Genomic DNA, 20,426 nt, shown 5'->3' on the forward strand with positions numbered 1-20,426 from the left:
AACCCGCTTGAAACCCAATTTTGTTAAAGTGTCAAAGATACCTGTTCCCCTGTATTTTAAATTTTTTTCTCCTGTGGGAGCATCAACATAAAAAAAATAAACCCTTTTTTTTTTATCATAAACTTTTTTTTAAAATTTTAAAAAAAACTAAATTTTAATAAAAAATTTAAAAAAATAAAGTTTTTAAAATTTAAATTTTTTTTTAAAATTAGTGTTAAAAACCCGTTTCACCTCAAAATAAAAATTAATTATTCCCAACCCAAAAAAATCTTAATAAAAATTTTTAATTTAAATTTAATAATAAACTTTTAAATTTTAGAATAACCAAAACCTTTTTTGGTTCTTTTGTAAAAGGAAAAGGGCCCTTTTTAAAACTGCATAAATTAAAGCATAAAAAAATTTTCACGAAAAAATTTCCATCCCAAAAATAATTATCAATAAGATCACAATGAATTTAAATTGGGGATCCACAGAGTTAGGGTTTTATTTGGGGTTTTTGTTCCCCATTTAGTTTTGTCTAAATTTTTTTTTTTCAAAAAACCAAGCAATGTATGAAAAAATTGATAATTTTCCAAAACCAACTTTAAAATTATCTGTAATTGAAATCAAAATCTTAAAAAAACTTAAATTTAAATTAAATTTTTTGGGGGGGCAATTTCTGATTTTTCAAATCCAAAATCAAACCAAATTTTTTATTAATTTTTTCCCTAATATAAATTTTTAATTTTCTTGAAAATGTTTGAACCCCTTTTTAAATATGAATCTTTCCATTTCTTTTTCTTTTATTAAAAAAACGGAAATTTTTTTATTTCATATTTATCACTAATAATTTTGCCCAAAAGGGAGGTCAAAGTGTTAAACTATCCAAACCAACCCCAACCCAAAAATTTTATTTTTATCTAAAATTTAAAAAACGACTTTAAACGATTGTAAAATACCCCTTTGGTTTTTTTTTTATTATCTTTAAAATTTTAGAACTTAATAAATATTTTTTTTTTTCCATTTAAAATAAATTTTTTTAAACATATCTTTTTAATTAAAATCTTAAAATTCCCAAAAAAAAAATTTTTTTAAAAAACAATTTTATGTTGTTCTGGTAAAAGAGAATTCCAAATTTTTTAAAAGAAATCAATTATTCTAATACCTTCGTTTTTTAAAATTCTTCATTAAAAAAATTTTCCGCATTAATTGAAAACCAAAAAAATTAACTCCAAACCCTTTAAAACCCAAATTTTTTGGGGGGTTTCAATTACCAAAAACCCTAACCTTGTCCCCTAAATTTCTTTTTTTAAAATTTTAAAGATCTTTTTTTTGATAGGTAATCCTGAATTTTCTGTTAAATTTTTTTAAATAAAATTTTTTTTGAATGAATTGAAAGGGGTTTTTCTTTTTGTTTTATCTTTTATTAAACAAAACAATTAAATCATCATCACTTTAGTGTTAATTTTCTTTTTTTTCCATTATTCTAACCTTAGCAATTAATTTTTTTTTGACCCAAAAAATTTAATTTTAAATTAATTTAAAATTTAAAAAACCATTTTTGTCCCCTTTGGGGGGGCTTTTTATGGGTTATGATGTTTTAAAAATTTTCCTTTTTCCCCTTTAAAAATAGGGGCTAAATTAAAAAATATTTATCAAACCCTTTTTTGTACTTTTACCAGTTTGTTTTTTTTATGTTTTTAAATTTTTTGTTATTTCCCCGTTTTAAAAAACGGATCTTTGATCTTGATTTTCTAGCTATCAGACCCTTTTAGGGTTCCCCAAATTTTGAAATAACAATTTCCTATTTTTTTTTGGCCCGTTTTCAAATTATTTTATTAGGGTTAAAATTTTCTGCAGAAAAAAGTCAAACTTTCCCGAGGGGTTTGGGGAAAATCCTTTTTCTTTTAAAACATCAGTAACCCAAAACCCGCAACAAATCTATTTTTATGTATTTTTTTTCCCCCCATTTTTTTAAAATTCCCCCCCAACAGGGGGTTTATCTTCAGGAGACCCCTTTAAATTTGGGAATTTGGGTTTTTTGGAATAGGGTGGGTACAAACCCGGTATGTTTTTTTTGTCTTTCATTTCAAAAAAACCCAATAACGCTAATTTTTTTTTAAACCAGGAAAGCTTTTTAAATGCCTTTATAATTTTTCTTTTTGACTTTTTAATTTTTTTTAGTAATTGGGTTTTTTAAATTTTAGTTTTACATATTCCCCCAATTTTTGCTTTTCCCCTTTTTTTTTCCCCCTCATAAATTTTTTTCTAAGATTTCTCACTTTTGGGCCCCAACTAATTTTTTTTTTAATTTTCATTTCATTTTAAAATTTTTTATTGCAAATTTTTTTTAAAAAAAAAAAGATAATGAAAAAAAATGTAAAATAAGTAAGATATTTTAAAATTGTAAAATAATGTAATATTATATAAAGGAAATTCCAAAAAAAGAAACAAAAAATGATTTAAAACCAATAACTTTAAACAATTTTATCCTTTTAATTGGGCCCGATTCCCTGTTTAAAAATGTTTAAAATGTGGGTCGCAGGAACTGGAAAAACAAATACAATTTAAAGCAAAAAACAAAGAAAACCCCTTTTATATTATAATAAATTTAAAACTTATATGCTAAAAAAACCCAAAAACAATCTAAAAAATCAAATTAAAATTTCCAAATTTTAAAACCCAAAATTTCAAAAAAGGGTTTAAATTTAAAAATCCAAAAAAATACTTGAATTTCCGCCCGATCCCCACCAAAAATTTAAAACCCTTTTAGAAAACCCGAAACAAAAAAAAAAAAAGAGTAATATTTGGAAAGATTTTGTATGTAAAAAAAAAGGGTTTAAAAAGAAAAAAACAAAAAACTTTTTTCAAGGGCCGGGCCCCAAAAACTGTTGTGTTATTTATTTTAAGGCAGTCTTACTATAAAACACCAAAAAAGGGTATTTTGGGTTAACTGTTTACAAAAATATTTTATTTGAAAGTCCGGGTAAAAGGAAAATAATAGGATTTGTGATGAACAAAAAAAGATCGTGATACTTTTGCTAATGCAACAAAACCAAAAAAAATTATTTCTTAATATTGACAAACCCAAAGGGAAATTTTTTAAAAAAAAACTTTCCCCGGTAAAATTAAAAAATTAAAATAATGGGGGTTTTTAAAAGACGAAAAAAAAAAATAATTTAACCTGCAGTATAAGTAAAATTAAATTTTTATTTTTGAATTTTTGTGATTTTTGCTACTATAAACAAATTTAAAAAAACTTAAAAAGGAAAAAGGAATCGTATCTTCACAGAAAATTTAAAGGGAAATTTATAAAAAACAATGAAAAAGAGCAATTTGATATGGGAGGTTATGAAATAATCAACCCAAGGGAAAACCAGAAAAAACCCAAAGAAGCAGTTTTCCCGGGCGGGTTTTTTTTAAAAAAAAATCCCAAAATTTTTAAAGAAACCATAAAAATTGAAGAAACAAAAGTAAAAAACAAACACTAAAGAAGAAGTAAAAATAAGAAAAAATTAAAAAAAAGGGTTTAAAAAAATTTTATTATTAATTTAAACAATTACAAGGTTAAAAATTTAAGAAGAAATGAAAGCTAAAGTTGATTCTATTAAAAAAAACTTTGAAAGAAATCTATTTTTACAGATGACAACATAAAAAAGATTTTTCGAGTTAAAATTTTAAAAATTTTTTTTCACCCCCCTTCAAGAATTAAAAAAAAGTAAGATTAAACAAAAGAACTAAAAGACAAGATTTTTGAAGCAAAAAAAAGTTACAAAAATTTACAGTATTAAAAAAAACAGAACAGAAAAAAAATAAACTAAATACGGGAAAATGAAAATAAGCTAAAGATTTTTTTAAAAAAATTAAAATTTTAAATAAACCTTTCAGAATAAAAAACAGATTTGGAAAAGGGGAGCTCACAAAGAGGGGATGACATGACACAGCAAAAGATAACCCCTTAAAAAAAAAATTTTAAAACTAAAAAAAGATGACTTTTAAAAAAACAAATTCGAAATTGGAAAAGTTTTTGTTATACCGTCAAAATTTAAAGTATGCAACTTTAAATTTAAAATTACAAAAAAATTACAAAAATATTAATGAAAATTTTTTGCTAAAGTTTAAAAAACATAAAAAAGAACGGGCTTTGTAAATTTTAAAAATCATTAAACAAAGGAATTTTAAATTTCCCGCTAAAACGAAGCCAAATTTAAAAAAAATAAAAAATCAGCTAGAAAATTTTTAGAAAACAACTTGTAAAATGATTTTAAAAATGTCGATGCCCACCCCAATAAAAAGTACGAAGAGTTAAAATAAACTTAAAGGTTTTTTACAAAAAGAAAATTAAAAGAATTTAAAGGGGGGTTTCAATTTTAATGAAAAATTTAATGAAAATTAAAAAAAAAAAAAGATTTGGACCTTTTTGAAAATTTAAATATCAAACTAAACAAGGAGGGGAAACAATCACGCAAAAACTCAAGAAAATTTCGCTTTAAAACTAAAGCAATTTAAAAACCCCTAATGTCGGGAAAAACCCCCTAATACCCAAGAAATTTTCAAAATAAAAAATGTTTTCTTAAAACAAGAAACACAAAATTTGCTAAAACAAAGAATACTGTTGACAATCTATCTGCTTCTGAAGTTTCCACAACAAAACGACTTGATGTTTAGCTGAAATAATTTTTTCAACTTAAAAAAAAAAAACAGGAAAAAAAGAAAAAAGGTCGAGGAAGTGGGCATGGGAAATGTTTCCTTTTGAATACTATAATAACACTCTTTTTGATTACGTAAAAATAAAAATTTTTTTAACCGTCGTGGGGCCTGGAAAACCTTTAACATATTAAAATATGAAACCGGGCTGAACTATTTAAATGCAAATTTAAAAAAAAACCCGGAAATTTTTGTGATTATAAAGAAATTTATAAACACAAACCAAGAATAAAAATAAATTTTCACAAAAATGTTTGGGTTTTTTTGGTGTGTTTTTAAAATTAAAAAATCCGGAATTTTAAAAAAAAGATTTAAGAAATTTTAAAACGGGGGGCCCGGCCCCCAGTGAACAAATAAACCGAATTTAAAAAAAAAAACCCCAAAATCACATTTTTTATTTAGGTGGGGGGAATGCTGAAAATCAAAACCCAAATTTTTGGAAAATATATGTAATTTTAAATGTAAAAATAACCCGCGAGGACTTTTTGAAAACTGAAACAGTTAATATCAAATTTTAAAAAAAAAAATTTTAAAATTTTTCTAAAACAAGGGGCATGATTGATAATTTATCCTCATGACGAATTTGGCATCTACAGAAGTAACATTTTCGCTTTTGGCGGGGTAGTTTCATCAAATTCTATAAAATCGGGATGAACCAAAAGGGCAGTGATTTATAAATAAACCCGGGGTTAAGTATAATAACAAAAAATATCAAGACAAAACAAACACATTTTGTGGTTATTATTGTTTATTTTTCATTAAAATGTTACAAAATGGTATAAACATTTATGATTTATTGTATAAAACACTGAGAGTAAACAATGTAAAACATAATAAATAATTCAATCATGCATATGCCTATGGTATACTCAAACGGTTGAGTAATTTCAGTTGTTTGTACTTAAATCTTGTAATATTTGTTTAATAGTTGTTAAAAAATGCAAAAGCCGTGTTCTGTACATTTATTTTAACCCGACGCCAGGTAGAATTTATTACGTGCACACCCGACGCCGGGTTGAACCATTAGTCTTTCCTAAGAGACCTCATCTGTAGGCTCACCATACAGCTGGTTTTTCCTAATCATCAAACCTGCCCGGTTTTGCAGCCAGAATCACCTTCAACCCCATTGTTCTTGCCTCCCGAAACCTTCGAAACTAGACACAAGAACGAAGTAAGGCAATTCAGTGCTATTACAACATTGACGGAAGAATTCTTTATGTGCACAACCAGTCAATGTCATAACAGCAGGCTGTAACCGTTAACAGACAAGGCGATCCAGTACACAAACCATACTGCAAGCTACCTTTAAACAGACAAGGAAACGTCAGATTGACTTCCGGAACTAAGCATAACAGAACTCGTCTCAATGATAAAAAGTTGAAACCGGTTATATATAGTGTATATTCTTTATTATAATAGTGTTATGGTTTTGAAATTATCATAATTTTTATTTTTATGTGTTATAATTTATTCAATTACTTTTTGTTTCTAAATAATAACAACTCCTAAAGTAATTTTATTCTTCCAATATTAATTAAAATAATTTGTATGAATTTCAATTATCAAAGGGAGATATTACTTGTTTTTAATAAAAAGAGGGATAGATTTGTAAATAACCAACCTTATTATATTTGTTATATTTAGCATTTGGTTTCCCGGTCTGTGTTATTTTTAGTTGTTATATTTAGCATTTGGTTTCCCGGTCTGTGTTATTTTTAGTTTGAAATTTTCTTGTTTCATGGATAATTATTAATGTATTTATTGGTATTGTGTACATTTTGTGTCATTTCTAATGTCTTTAACAGTTGTTTTATCTATGTAGAAGGATTACAAAACAAGGAAGTAAAAGAGTTATTTAAACAGAAAATAAATGCGGTCTAAATTCAACCACATTATATTTTACTTCCTGTATGTTATATTAGGCCAAACTTATTCTACATTTTGTATCTCGGTGTAGTGTTTAAAGTTTTTAAGTGGAAACTATTTTTAAATAAAGACATATGTTTTCTTCATTTTAAATCATCTTTAATTAAATCATCTTTAGTTAAATCAGAGGTTTTTATTGGGTTTAAAACCTGTGGATTTTAAATTGGCCGGCATTGGTCGGTTCGGACCAAGGGTTAAAAGGTCAAATGGGGTTAGATTGACTTCGCACAAACAATTACTTTACTACTGTTAGCGTCCGCCATCTTGAAAATACTGAAGCTCATTCAGGTCAGGCACTGCTAATAATTTTTCCATATGCTTCCAGTATAGGAAATGACTCTGTCAAATACCCTAAAATTTAGAGATGACAACTGAAATGAACTTTTAATAAAGTAACATGTCAGACACCAAAAATAAAATAGTAATTTTATATAGGCTTGACAGATTCATTTATTTACAATTTCTCTTCGAACACCCCCTCTGTTAAATGGCATATAGAGGCCAAATGCCCACTGACACCTACTATTCTAAAGCGCTTATTCTGCGGACCGCTTTCTGAAATGCGGCAATAAGAGGGTACCTGACCTCAGTTCACTTGCATTTCACTGCATACTATTCAACACCCCTTTTTCTTTTAGTTTACTTGAACCAAATATATTGATATCTTGTGGAAAATAGGTCTACAACGGAGTGAAAATCTAGAAACTGTATCAGAATTGATCTGAAGTAGCTGAATATTGAAACAAAGAACAATGTCTTTTATTGGTATGTAGCCTTATTACGCGTAACTTACTCAGGATTACCTCTCCTTACCTCTGTCAGTACTACGCCGGGAACCACACTACGTGTAACTATAACTGCAAGTAACAAACATTTATGCTCAGTAAACCCACAGTAAACAACAAAAACAATTGTGTTAGAGTGTGTTAGATTTAATGAAAATTAAGGAAGTATGTCTACGTAAGTCATTTCAATTTGTGTTCTAGCTCCGATGTTTTTAGATAAAACTGAGACGTTACAGTGCAATAAATAAAACTGGGATCTCACTTAATGTTTTTAATCTACACAGTGCGTATTGATTGAAAGGTGGCAGGGGAGCGGTTTCGTAGTTTGGCCCCGGTCGATTTTCTGTATAAACAGGACAGAGTAGATATAAAGGCATATCTATCTTACTGGTTATTTATCATTATTAATTCTTTAATATATCTGGGGAATGAGGAACGGTTAATGATTCTACATGGCGGGTGTTTTAAAATTCCTAGCTCCGTACTTCCGGTTGAGGCTAAAACATAAACATCAGAACAAAAAGTCGGCCAGACGCTCGGCTGTCATCCATCCACATTTTTTCAAATGAAAATTAGGGAAATAAAGTGGAGGTTGGGAGACACATTCCACACCACCTTGGTATGCATCTATGTTCGCACTATACATATATGCTACGAAATTGGATTTAAAAATACAAAATGGATGAATGGCAGAGTTCAAAGTGAGGCCCGGTTAGGCTAATTTTGGTCTATAAAATTTGGGTGATTTGGCCAATTTTCACTACATCTGGCATGGAAAGCGACAGGTGCATAGGACCGGAGAGTCGTCTTTATGTAGTCTATAGTATCTGCAATAGTCCATAGTAGTTTCAAAGAAAAATAAGCAAAAACGAGATTTCTATGGATATTTCAACACTGGTACCCACACGTCAATGTGGAATTCGCAAATCTGCACTCCCCTGCCACCTTAAGGAAAGAAGGCAAATTTTCAAACCACTCAAATATTGACTTTTTGCATGTATTTAAACCCATTACGGAATGAACTGTAACCTATAGTGGTTTTTATTCATTTCTGAGTATTAAATTCGGCCTAGCGAGTCCCAAAATGGCAGTTGGTGGCCATATAATAATGAAGCTAAGGATCCCCAGCCAGAAGGATTCGTATCATAAAACGGCCAAAAGAAGAAATTAGTGCCTAGATAATGACTATTCATGCCATTTTGTTTAAAAGCAACACCTGTGTCTATATCTAGCAATGCCATTAAGCTATATGATTGCTGGGGTGGCCCCAAATGATGGATGGGTGGCCTTTAAGGGGTGTCCCGATAGGATAAGTACGGTAATCTGCATTTGTATACCAAAATTATGTTAAAAGTACATGGTTTTAACATTTGAAAGGCTTTAAAATGTAAATATCGTGTGAAATTAACTTTAAAGGCAGTAAATAGTTTTTCGGGGTTCCTTTGATTCAGAATGCAAATTTTGGCTGATTTTTGCGTGGAGTGGTGGGCACTTTTGTTGGCTTATTCACCGGCTATCTTGCAAGGTACGGCAACACTTTTTGTTCAGTTGATATCACTATAAGTGTCTTAGGATTCAGGACAGGTTACATTTTATTTTATTTAAACATCTTAAAAACTTAAGGAAAATAGGCAAATTTTCAAACCACTCAAATATTGACTTTTTGCATGTATTTAAACCCATTACGGAATGAACTGTAACCTATAGTGGTTTATATTCATTTCTGATTATTAAATTCGGCCTAGCGAGTCCCAAAATGGCAGTAGGTGGCCATATAATAATGAAGCTAAGGACCCCCAGCCAGTAGGATTCGTATCATAAAACGGCCAAAAGAAGAAATTAGTGCCTAGATAATGACTATTCATGCCATTTTGTTTAAAAGCAACACCTGTGTCTATATCTAGCAATGCCGTTAAGCTATATAATGGCTGGGGTGGCCCCAAATGATGGATGGGTGGCCTTTAAGGGGTGTCCCGATAGGATAAGTACGGTAATCTGCATTTGTATACCAAAATTATGTTAAAAGTACATGGTTTTAACATTTGAAAGGCTTTAAAATGTAAATATCGTGTGAAATTAACTTTAAAGGCAGTAAATAGTTTTTAGGGGTTACTTTGATTCAGATTGCAAATTTTGGCTGATTTTTGCGTGGAGGGGTGGGCACATTTGTTGGCTTATTCACCGGCTATCTTGCAAGGTACGGCAACACATTTTGTTCAGTTGATATCACTATAAGTGTCTTAGGATTCAGGACAGTTTACATTTCATTTTATTTAAACATCTTAAAAACTTAACGTGTCAGGGGAGCCCTTTCGTAGTTTGGCCCGGTCGATTTTCTGTATAAACAGGACAGGGTAGATATAAAGGCATATCTATCTTACTGGTTATTTATCATTATTAATTCTTTAATATATCTGGGGAATGAGGAACGGTTAATGATTCTACATGGCGGGTGTTTTAAAATTCCTAGCTCCGTACTTCCGGTTGAGGCTAAAACATAAACATCAGAACAAAAAGTCGGCCAGTCGGTCATCCATCCACATTTTTTCAAGTGAAAATTAGGGAAATAAAGTGGTGGTTGGGAGACACATTCCACACCACCTGGGTATGCATCTATGTTCGCACTATACATATATGCTACGAAATTGGATTTAAAAATACAAAATGGATGAATGGCAGAGTTCAAAGTGAGGCCCGGTTAGGCTAATTTTGGTCTATAAAATTTGGGTGATTTGGCCAATTTTCACTACATCTGGCATGGAAAGCGACAGGTGCATAGGACCGGAGAGTCGTCTTTATGTAGTCTATAGTATCTGCAATAGTCCATAGTAGTTTCAAAGAAAAATAAGCAGAAACGAGATTTCTATGGATATTTCAACACTGGTACCCACACGTCAATGTGGAATTCGCAAATCTGCACTCCCCTGCCACCAAATGCGTGCTCAGTTGTAACTATTTATAGATACTAGAGATATAAAGGATATTTATTTGTTTCAGTGTAAAATTGAAATATATCTTTCACGATTAAACAACGGATGCAATATTTTCACACAAATGGCATAGCCACGAGTGAAAATGTAATTAAGATATGGTGTCCATGAATGAAAGGTGTTTTAATCTACATGTAAAATAAACAAATTTTCTTTTTATTTCATGTTTTGCTTAAAGTTATCCATCTTATTGTTTCTTACTAGTGAAAAGGACATATTTCACATTAATATTTCGACAGTTCACTGGAAGCTTGTTTAATGTAACAGTAATTTATATTAAGTAGGTTTTATACTTGTTGATAAACTGGTTTTCTTTTTATGAAATGTCTATAAAAAGAGAATCAATAAAATTTAACCAGCCGAGAGGGCTTAAATGACACACTCTTCAATGCATGTCAGTTATTTAAGGTCACTACAACACACTTACGAGTACATGTAATAATGAAAATAGGTATCATTTTGATTTATAGTGGTTGTCGTCAGTTTTTGTTTGTTATGTATGTAAGCATTTAGCAGTCCCAATCTGCTCACAAAATTATAATTAAATTCGCATGTGGAAAAAAAAATCATTTAGAATTTATTTATACTCAGTTAGATAATATAAGGCATAAATCGCGTGTTCGGGACAGTTTTCGTTGCACGATTTCTGCAGTAGAAATATTGCACGACTTTAGGAAGTTTCCAACGCTCTTTTACTCTGCGAAATAATGAGTACATATCAGTGATACCAAGATTGCATACACATCTACGCTATTAATTAAAGTGTAAACCGAACAGATTTCTTAAATGGTGTCACAAATTACGTCACACACTCGAAGTAACATCCATTCGCGGATGTGGAAAATTTTAACTTAATTTTAACGGAGTTTAAAAGTGTGTATGTTATAACACATATATAATGTATTCACGTAATGTATTTAACGAGAGCGATGATAAATTGTACATTGTTTTAAAATGCACGCACATGAACAATACTGTGTATTGAGTTTGTAAATATCTAACCTAAAGTACACCATAAAGTACATCCTTTTTAAAACCTTTAACGTGAGAATAATTAGAATATATTGTAATACTCTTCACGGAACTTGCAGAGCTGTTTTCAGGATATAGCAATTAAAATATCATGTTAATAGATCTATATACTTAGATATTTTGTGTAAATCATACATAAAAACATACAAACAACAACATTGATGCCCTACTTTCTTTAACTGATCTCATTAGATTATTTCGTCAAATATATATAAAGAACAAATTAACTTAACAATTATTTAAGAGCTTTAAATTTAAAATGTCCATGTTCACGATTGTATTCTTTTAGTGTGTGTATCCGTAAAATATTGTTGGATATTTATGAAAGGTGACGTATAGGCCCATTGGACCGGGCGTTTCAAATTTGTAATATTTTATATGTATCTGTCGATGTATATATCGATGCCATACACATGTCACTATAATAAAAGATTATCTTATCTTATCGGCATCGCATCACATCGCATCTGACATCTGACATCTCATCGCATCTGACATCTCATCTCATTTCATCTTATCTTATTTACACGTATGTATTAAAATGAAATATGTATACTTTAGGGTTAGGTTTACTTATTTTCTCCCTCACTTCGTTCGTCCGAAAATAAATTATTTCTTTCCTTTACTATATAACTAATACCAAACAAACAACTTAACACAAAATAAGTTTAAAAGATAGTGGTTTACTACTGTTCGAAAAAACAAAGATGTCGCGACTAAGCCCTGAGTTTATAGCTATATGTTGTAAAACTTGTAACCTCTTGTTTAATTAAAATGAATTTAACCATCAGAGGAACTGGTGAATTTCCATCTACCGTGTTTTTTTAACAATCTACCATCTATTTCATCCGTACTACAAATGTATTTGCAACCCAGAAGCTCCGCCACTTCGTAACTACGTAATGTATTTCCAAATTGATACAATCGCTTACAAAAATATATCTCTACTTCTTGAATAAGATAAAGGATTAGAAGTATCTACGAGGGTATAATTGTTACTAGTTTTGAAAAATTTTCACTTTTGTAAATACATATTGGTTAGAGGAGACGGTCCAGCCTACAGCTGCTAAATAATTCTTCAACCATGATACCGGACATAGTTTATTTACTGTCTTAGCAATGACTATCTCTGAACCTTTCTTAAACTGATCTATTTTACTCTCTCTTATAAACAAAGACATGTGATTTTCATAAATATGGGCATATTTCATTTGTAAAGAACTTAATTTATTAAATCTTAAGAAGCCCGAAAAACCCAAGAATACACATTATACATATTCTATTGTCTTTTAAATTAATACTTTCTGTACTACTATACAGTTCTATTATACTGTTTATAATGTCTTCAGTAACTATAGTTGATTTTTGCAGGTTGTTTTACACAAAACACGTCTACTACAGTCAGAAAAAAGTTTAAATAACTTGTTTGAACACGAACTGTCTAGAAGTGAGAATTCGTCACTTCCAGTTTATGACGTAAAAATATCCTTCCAGAACAGAGTCAGACACTTCACTGATAGTTAAATCACACAAAAAGACAAACCGTTGTCACTTTTGCGGGTAAACTAACCAAACCGTGTTTTCCGCACCAAATTTGCTGAAATGTCCAATGTCTCTTGTTGGTATTCTTTGATTTCGAAGCTAAAACTATGTCCGGTATCTTCTTTGTTGCAGCGCCAAGAGAACCATGATTTGATAACTGCGATATCTCTTTCCATATTGCATGCTTTTAAAAATCCAACAAAATACATTAATCCAAACTGTAATACCTATAACCATGATACTGTACACCTGCTAAAATCAAGACAACTATAATGAAGATCCTTGGAATGTGAATTCTGTCTCTTCACATATTTCAGAATGATATTTTTAACAGCATCCGTTCACAAGTATATAAATATTTTATCTATATGCTTGTCTGTTTAAAAAAAAAATGGTTTCAAAATGCCAATCCACCTCTTCACGACAACTGTTAATCTTAAATAATAATGATAATTGTACATTTTTAATCTGATAATTTTTAACTAGCTAGGATAAATGTAGATTCTTAACAATAAAAATACTATCTTTATACGATATTTCCGAATGATGAATGTAAATCATCTCTTCACGACACCCGTAGGTCGTTAAATGAAAATGATAACTGTAGATCATTAATCTGATATTTTTTTTTATTTTTTTTTTTTACTAGGATAACTATAGATCCTTTTACAATGAAAATACTATCTTTCTACGATATTTCCGAATGATCAATGTTAAACTAACAACTTTTCACGACAACTGTTGGACGTTAAGTCAAACTGATAACTGCGATGATTAATCTGATAATTCTTCACTAGGATAACTGTAGATACTTTTACAAAAATTACAATCTTTATAGGATATTTCTGAATGATAAATTTAAAAACATCATTTCAGGACAACTGTAGATCGTTAAGTCAAAATGATAATTGTAGATAATTGATCCGATAACTCTTCGCTAGAATAACTGTAGATTCTTTTACAAAAAAACAATCTTTATACGATATTTCCGAATGATAAATGTTAAAACAACTCTTCACGACAACTGTAGATCGTTAAGTCAAAATGAAAACTGTAGATAATTAATCTGATAATTTTTCACTATCATAACTATAGATCCAATAGGTACAAAAAATACGTCTTTATACGATTCTTCCAAATGATAAATGTAAAACTTACAGTAACTCTACACAACTGAAAGTCGTTAAATCTAAATGATAACTGTAGATAGTTGATATGATAATTTTGTACTAGGATAACTATAGATCCTTTTACAATAAAATACGATCTTTATAATTACGATATTACCGAATGATAAAAGTTAAAACAACTCTTCACGACAACCGTAAATCGTTAAGTAAAAATGATAACTGTAGATAATTAATATGATAATTCTTCACTAGAATAACTGTCTTTTACAAAAAACACAATCTTTATAGGATATTTCCGAATGATAAATGTAAAACATCTCTTCAAGACAACTGTAGGTCGTCAAATCAGAATGATAACTGTAGATCAGTAATCTGATGATTTTTCATTACGACAACTGTAGATCCTTTTTAACAATAAAATTCTATCATTATACGATATTCTAGAACAATAAAGGTAAACCTAGCAGCATCTATTCTCTAACATCTTCTAAAAAGATGTATAAAAAGTATATCTTACAGTTGACGGTTTGTTTATAGCATATGAATTATAACTATGCCATTATAATATAATTATGCATGTATATATTATGTCAGTAACTGATTGCCTAAATAGAAATTGTATAAATGGAAACTTATTTGTCTAAGAATGAATGTGATTTTGATTAGGTTATGTGATAGTATAAATTGTATTTGGTTGTTGTTGTTGTTCAGAAAACCAAATTTAAAATTAAGATGCATCATTTGTACTTTGTACTGATCTATATCTTCCTGTGCTACTTTCTTTAAATGAAGATGTTATTATTATTATTTTTATTACTAGAACAACTCTAAGTCGTTAAATCGAACTGATAACTAGATAATTAATCTGATAATTTTTCACTATGTTAACTGTAGATCTTTTTACAATAAAACCATCTCTTCACGACAACTGTAGGTCGTTAAATCAAAATGATAACTGTAGATCAATAATCTGATAATTTTTCACTAGGATAACTGTAGATCCTTTTACAATAAAACCATCTCTTCACGACAACTGTAGGTCGTTAAATCAAAGTGATAACTGTAGATCAATAATCTGATAATTTTCACTAGGATAACTCGATAACTGTAGATCCTTTCACTATAAAACCATCTCTTCACGACAACTGCAGGTCGTTAAATCATAATAACTGAAGATCAATAATCTGATAATTTTTCACTAGGATAACTGTAGATCCTTTTAGAATAAAACCATCTCTTCACGACAACTGTAGGTCGTTAAATCATAATGATAACTGTAGATCAATAATCTGATAATTTTCACCAGGATATAACTGTAGATCCTTTTACTATAAAACCATCTCTTCACGATAAATATAGATCATTAAATCAAAATGATAACTCTAGATCATTAATCTGATAATTTTTCACTAGGATAACTGTAGATCATTTTACAAAAACAAAAAAAAACTACTTTCTTTATACGATAATTCCGAATGATGAATGGAAAACTAACAACATCTATTCACGACAGCTGTAGGTCGTTAAATCATAATGATATCTGTAGATTATTAATCTGAAAACTTTTCACTAAGAAAACTGTAGAGCCTTTTACAATGGATATGGTAACTTTAGAACAAAAGAACATTTATGAAACAATTATACGAATCTATTCACTATAACTATAGATGCTGACCATAGTTCCTTTTCAAAATTATTTGGTTAGAAAGGCATTACTTTAATATTGTATATGAAATGTAGTTAGAGCTACAAAGGGAGGTAATCAAAGACAACAAATTCAATGAAACCTAATATTCATAAATATTCAAACTTCTGTCAAACATTGTAGAAAACATTTTTCATGCAAGGATTTAAAGTTTACATTTTTTATTTTAATATTAACGAAAAAAGGGCAGCCACATTTTTAAACAACTTTAAATCGAACTTGAACATAAAATTTCCTTTTTTCACAAAACTTTAATGTTTTTATTTGACCCTCAAATTTCACTTTTTCTATATGACCCTCAAACCCTTTCACTTTACGTTTGATTGCATGTATATTTATATGCCGCAAATCCAGAATACGACTGTTTACGGTTACGGTCAATGGATTTACACAATAGAGCTGACGGTCTACTTCAACAATACATTTCTCATCTAAAAGCTCCAAAAATCGCTATTAGAGCTGACGGTCTGACATAATTGTGGTGTTTTGAATAACAGATTTTATTTTTCAAATTTACTGAACTTGGTAACGTCGCAAAAAGAATTTTGAACCCGTTTCTGATTATATCTTCTATAGACGTGTTTACTTTCAGCTCAGGTAAACAAAAATCTTTTTTTTTTACAGTCTTTTACGGTAATTGATACACTTTTACGCTCAATTGGAATCAAACCATTTCAACTATCATACTTAACTTTACTTTCCGTTACTGTTGCCACCTGGCTGCTCTGTGATGACTGCTGGTTAGAGTGCCTGCTGTGGTCTGGTAACTGTATAGGCAATCTCTGGCGAAATGACCTGGCAAGTGAGAGGAGAAGCACTGCCCGGAGAATCCTCCTTTCTTTAATATTTTCTTCATGTGTCAACTTCTTGGCACTAAACGACCAAAAACTGAATACTAACTCGTCCAGAATAATGTCCCTTTCTTTGTCCAACACCTGCTCAATTTGTGTTGTTATTTCGATATGGATGTGTTTTATGGAATCCGGAGGCGTTCCAGTAGGAATTCTATGTTCGTCCCCGCTGGGAAATAAATTCTCGTCTTTGCTCATTGAAAATACTATGCCAGGATTTGGCGAACCTGCGTGTTACCGCTTTGTGTAGTAAACCTCGAATGAACTATAGCCCGCGCTAACTCATGAAAACTTCGTGCGTAAATTTAAACCAAATTTAACTAAAAAACAAGAAAGAACCATAAAGTACCAAAAAGAAAAAGATATTATAGTATACTATCGGATCAACTTCTCGTTTAATGTCTGTTTACATTTAAGACTTATACCCCAGTCACACATACGGCGCGGATAGTTACGTCTAGCCACTGATAAAAACGTAGTAATCCATATCGATCCGTACCTGAGCCGTACCTCAATGTAGCAATCCGTATCAATCCGACTACCAACACTCGGCCAAAAATGTATTCAAGACTTATCCCAAACTAGCATGTTTCTCCAACTTGAACATGCACAAAAGTTTGAGCGATCCGTAGCCATTTGAGCGTGACTTTAGTCCAACTTGGTTGAAACTTATTCATCCGTTACGGTAGTTAAACGTTCTAAAACGTAGTTATCCGTATGAAACTTACCTTGCCGTATTGATCCGTCGCTGAACGTAGTTATCCGAGGCTGCCCGTACTTAAGCGTAGTTCACCGCAGACCCGTTCACGCGCTGGCAAGTTGCCAGGCGCAGTAAAACGTAGTTCAATGTAGTACTTATTCGCGTCTTGTATTTTTTGTTCCCCGTTTCTCACCATTTTTCCCGTACTAAGACGTACTGCTCCGTACTTATCCGTGTCCGCCCCACCACAGATCAATCCCGTCCGCACCGTACCTCAACGCACGGACATATCCGTAAGTGTGACTGTAGCTTTAAATGATATCTTTCTGTTTACACTGGTTTAATTAATTCAGCATGAAAAGAAACTTATGTAACATCCTCTACTTTTGTGGCAAAATCACAAATATCATAGTTGTATTTTGCTGTTTGTTTGTTTTTTTCAGCGTGCTATCAAAACTGAGTTCCGTGATACAATATTACAGCAGTGATGACCTCAAGGAAAAGTTGAAATCAAAAAAAGAAAATTTCAATGCATATATTTCAGAAAATATCAAGGAAATCAAGGCTTTGTTAAATGTTAGTCTTGATAATTTGGATGGTGCTGTAAAGGAAAATGCGATTTTGGACCAGAAGTGGACGGTGAAAGAATTGCTGTTGTCTATTTTCAAACAAGACAATACTCAGAAGGTTGTTACAGGGCAAAATCAATCCCGACAAAACCACGTCAACGGTAGTCCAAGCATTCAGCCTATATTCCTGAGTGGTGTGAATGGAGTATACAGTTCTGCTACCGAACTTAAAAATTCGTATTATGGAAATGAATTTAGATTTCAATGGCATGGTTATACAGAGCTCCTACTTAAAGTGATCGTAGCACGGATCGCTAAGATAATACGTAGATACTGCAGAAAGTTTATGTCTCAACACCATCGGAATTCTTCAAAAAGTGGGACTGTCTTCGTTGAGCTGGTAGTCGTAACATCAACGATGTTTGAAGAAGCAATGAAACGTGTGCTTACTGGAAGTATTGTACTAACATACACAAATGTCTTTCCAAGTGAATGTCGCATGTTTATAAGTGTACCTATTTATGTGGATGGTTATATACACAGTAAGGATATACTTACAACAACCAACTTGTGATACTGAGATTTAGTTTTTTCTTAGGCAAACGAGATATTGGGTCAGTAGTTTCAATTCTTGTTTCGTATCTGCTTAGACATGCTTTCTATTTAATTTTCTTATGTCATTATTAAATGCAGATATGAACTGATTCCTTACGATTTCTTGACGAGAGGTTAATATATACTCTAATTTTGAATACGTTATAAAGAATCCTGACAAAAAACATACACCACATCATAAATGAACTGTGTTGGGTAAGGCAGGCTGAGATTTTTCTTGGAGCCACATTTTTTTATATGAACATCAGATAGATTCTTTTTCTGAATTTTAGTAGCCAGATATTTTTAATAGTAAACCAGACATTTTTTCCTAGTACTTTGTTATTCTTTTCTGATTAAAAACTAAGAAGCACGGTCAATGTATAGTATTGAGTAGTCTTCTTAAATATATGACTTAGCTAAAATGCAAACCTCTTTGGTTTTCACATAAGAAGTAGTTTGACCCAAATTATAGCACTGTCATATGCATACATGTAGCAATGAGGTAAAAATCATGCTATAAATGCATATATACAAATTATATGACTGATACCTAAAATTAAATGAGCTAACACAGGTGTAGGCAGCCACAATTGGATTTTCAGGGACATACTAGAGTAGTTCGGGGTCATGTTACCTCGGAAATGCTTTTTTGAATTGAAAAACAGCTCTGGTGCATTTTGACATATATTTGGAGATATAATCACCTCTTTTAAAGTTAATAACATAACAAATTCTGCTTGTGAAAATCATGTACCCGAACGTTTTGGCCTAATAGATAGCTAATCTAATGACTAATCTGTGCACACATGCATGAGTAATCTGATGTAAATTAAGCGAAAATGTTTGATTTAAGTCCATCCATACTGCTTTTAGGTAAAACAAACACTTAAACTGCATAAATCTATCTAAAATGTAAAGTAAAGATCTTTTTTTCTACGATAAGTAAAATCAAAAGGTGAAGTGTAGAGAAAGGGCGGAGGAAAACATTTTAAAAGAATTCATGCACTTTTATCCGTTCAGACGTTCGTGTAAATCAAGCAAATTTTAGTCTTGTATATTTAAGACATGTTTCATGTTTTGCAAGTGAAAATTGCAGAGAATGTCTTCTGAAATGATGGTTTGTTCTTAGGGGTCACGTTCGGTGTCCTACTGAAATGGAAAGACCTGATGTATTTGCAGCATCATATATGTATGTATTCCACGGAGCGTTGTCAAAGTTTTTGGCCATGGTGAGAGTATGATGGGACCCCAACCCGCAGGTAGGGGTTCCCCCTCCCCCTTCCCCCGCCCGTAAAATAATGATGTCTTAAACGCTAAATCCCACATACAGGTTAGTTTTGATAGAATGAAATCTCTGTCAAAATAAAAGTTTTTTAAACTCATTTTCCATTATGAAGAGTTTAAAGTTATATATATGTATTCGGGTGTGTATATAAAGGAGCACCGAAACTAAACTTACTGGGTTAGTGAAACTGAAACTGAAACTGAATAATTGGATTAAACGCCTATTTTTATACAATGACATATTCAATGGCGTTGTACATAATAATAATAATAATAATAACGACAATAATAATAATAACAATTATAACAGCCTTATTTTAACAAACAGTCATGACCGCACCCTTCCCCTTGAGGTCATTCTACCCCTATTGCGAATACCAGTGCTTAAAACATCTTATGGTACGCCCAGACGTGCTGCATAAAGAGGTTCAAATCCCCGGGTTAATGGTGCCATCATATACTATTTAAAAAAGAAATACTACACACTACTCTACCCATAGAGCCTGTACCAACAAGTGCGTTTAATTAATCAAAACATGGAAATATAAATGTTGAAATGTAAAACCTTTTACAAAAATTTAAAAACTATCACCTACTGTTTTCGCATAATAATCAAAAATTTAAAACAA

At 30.9% G+C, this 20,426-nt stretch overlaps 1 protein-coding gene across 1 annotated transcript; it reads left to right on the forward strand.

Annotated features, from left to right (window-relative positions):
- Positions 1-7,431: 7,431 nt before the first annotated feature.
- On the forward strand, positions 7,432-18,941 carry LOC123531760 (uncharacterized). Its single transcript, XM_045312999.2, has 2 exons — positions 7,432-7,572; positions 17,791-18,941. Exons 1-2 carry the CDS (start codon positions 7,565-7,567, stop codon positions 18,488-18,490), a joined length of 708 nt encoding a protein of 235 aa, XP_045168934.2. The 5' UTR covers positions 7,432-7,564; the 3' UTR covers positions 18,491-18,941.
- The last annotated feature ends 1,485 nt before the right edge of the window (positions 18,942-20,426 follow it).

The sequence above is a fragment of the Mercenaria mercenaria genome, chromosome 11 (genome assembly GCF_021730395.1).
Source record: "Mercenaria mercenaria strain notata chromosome 11, MADL_Memer_1, whole genome shotgun sequence".
NCBI lineage: Eukaryota > Metazoa > Mollusca > Bivalvia > Venerida > Veneridae > Mercenaria > Mercenaria mercenaria.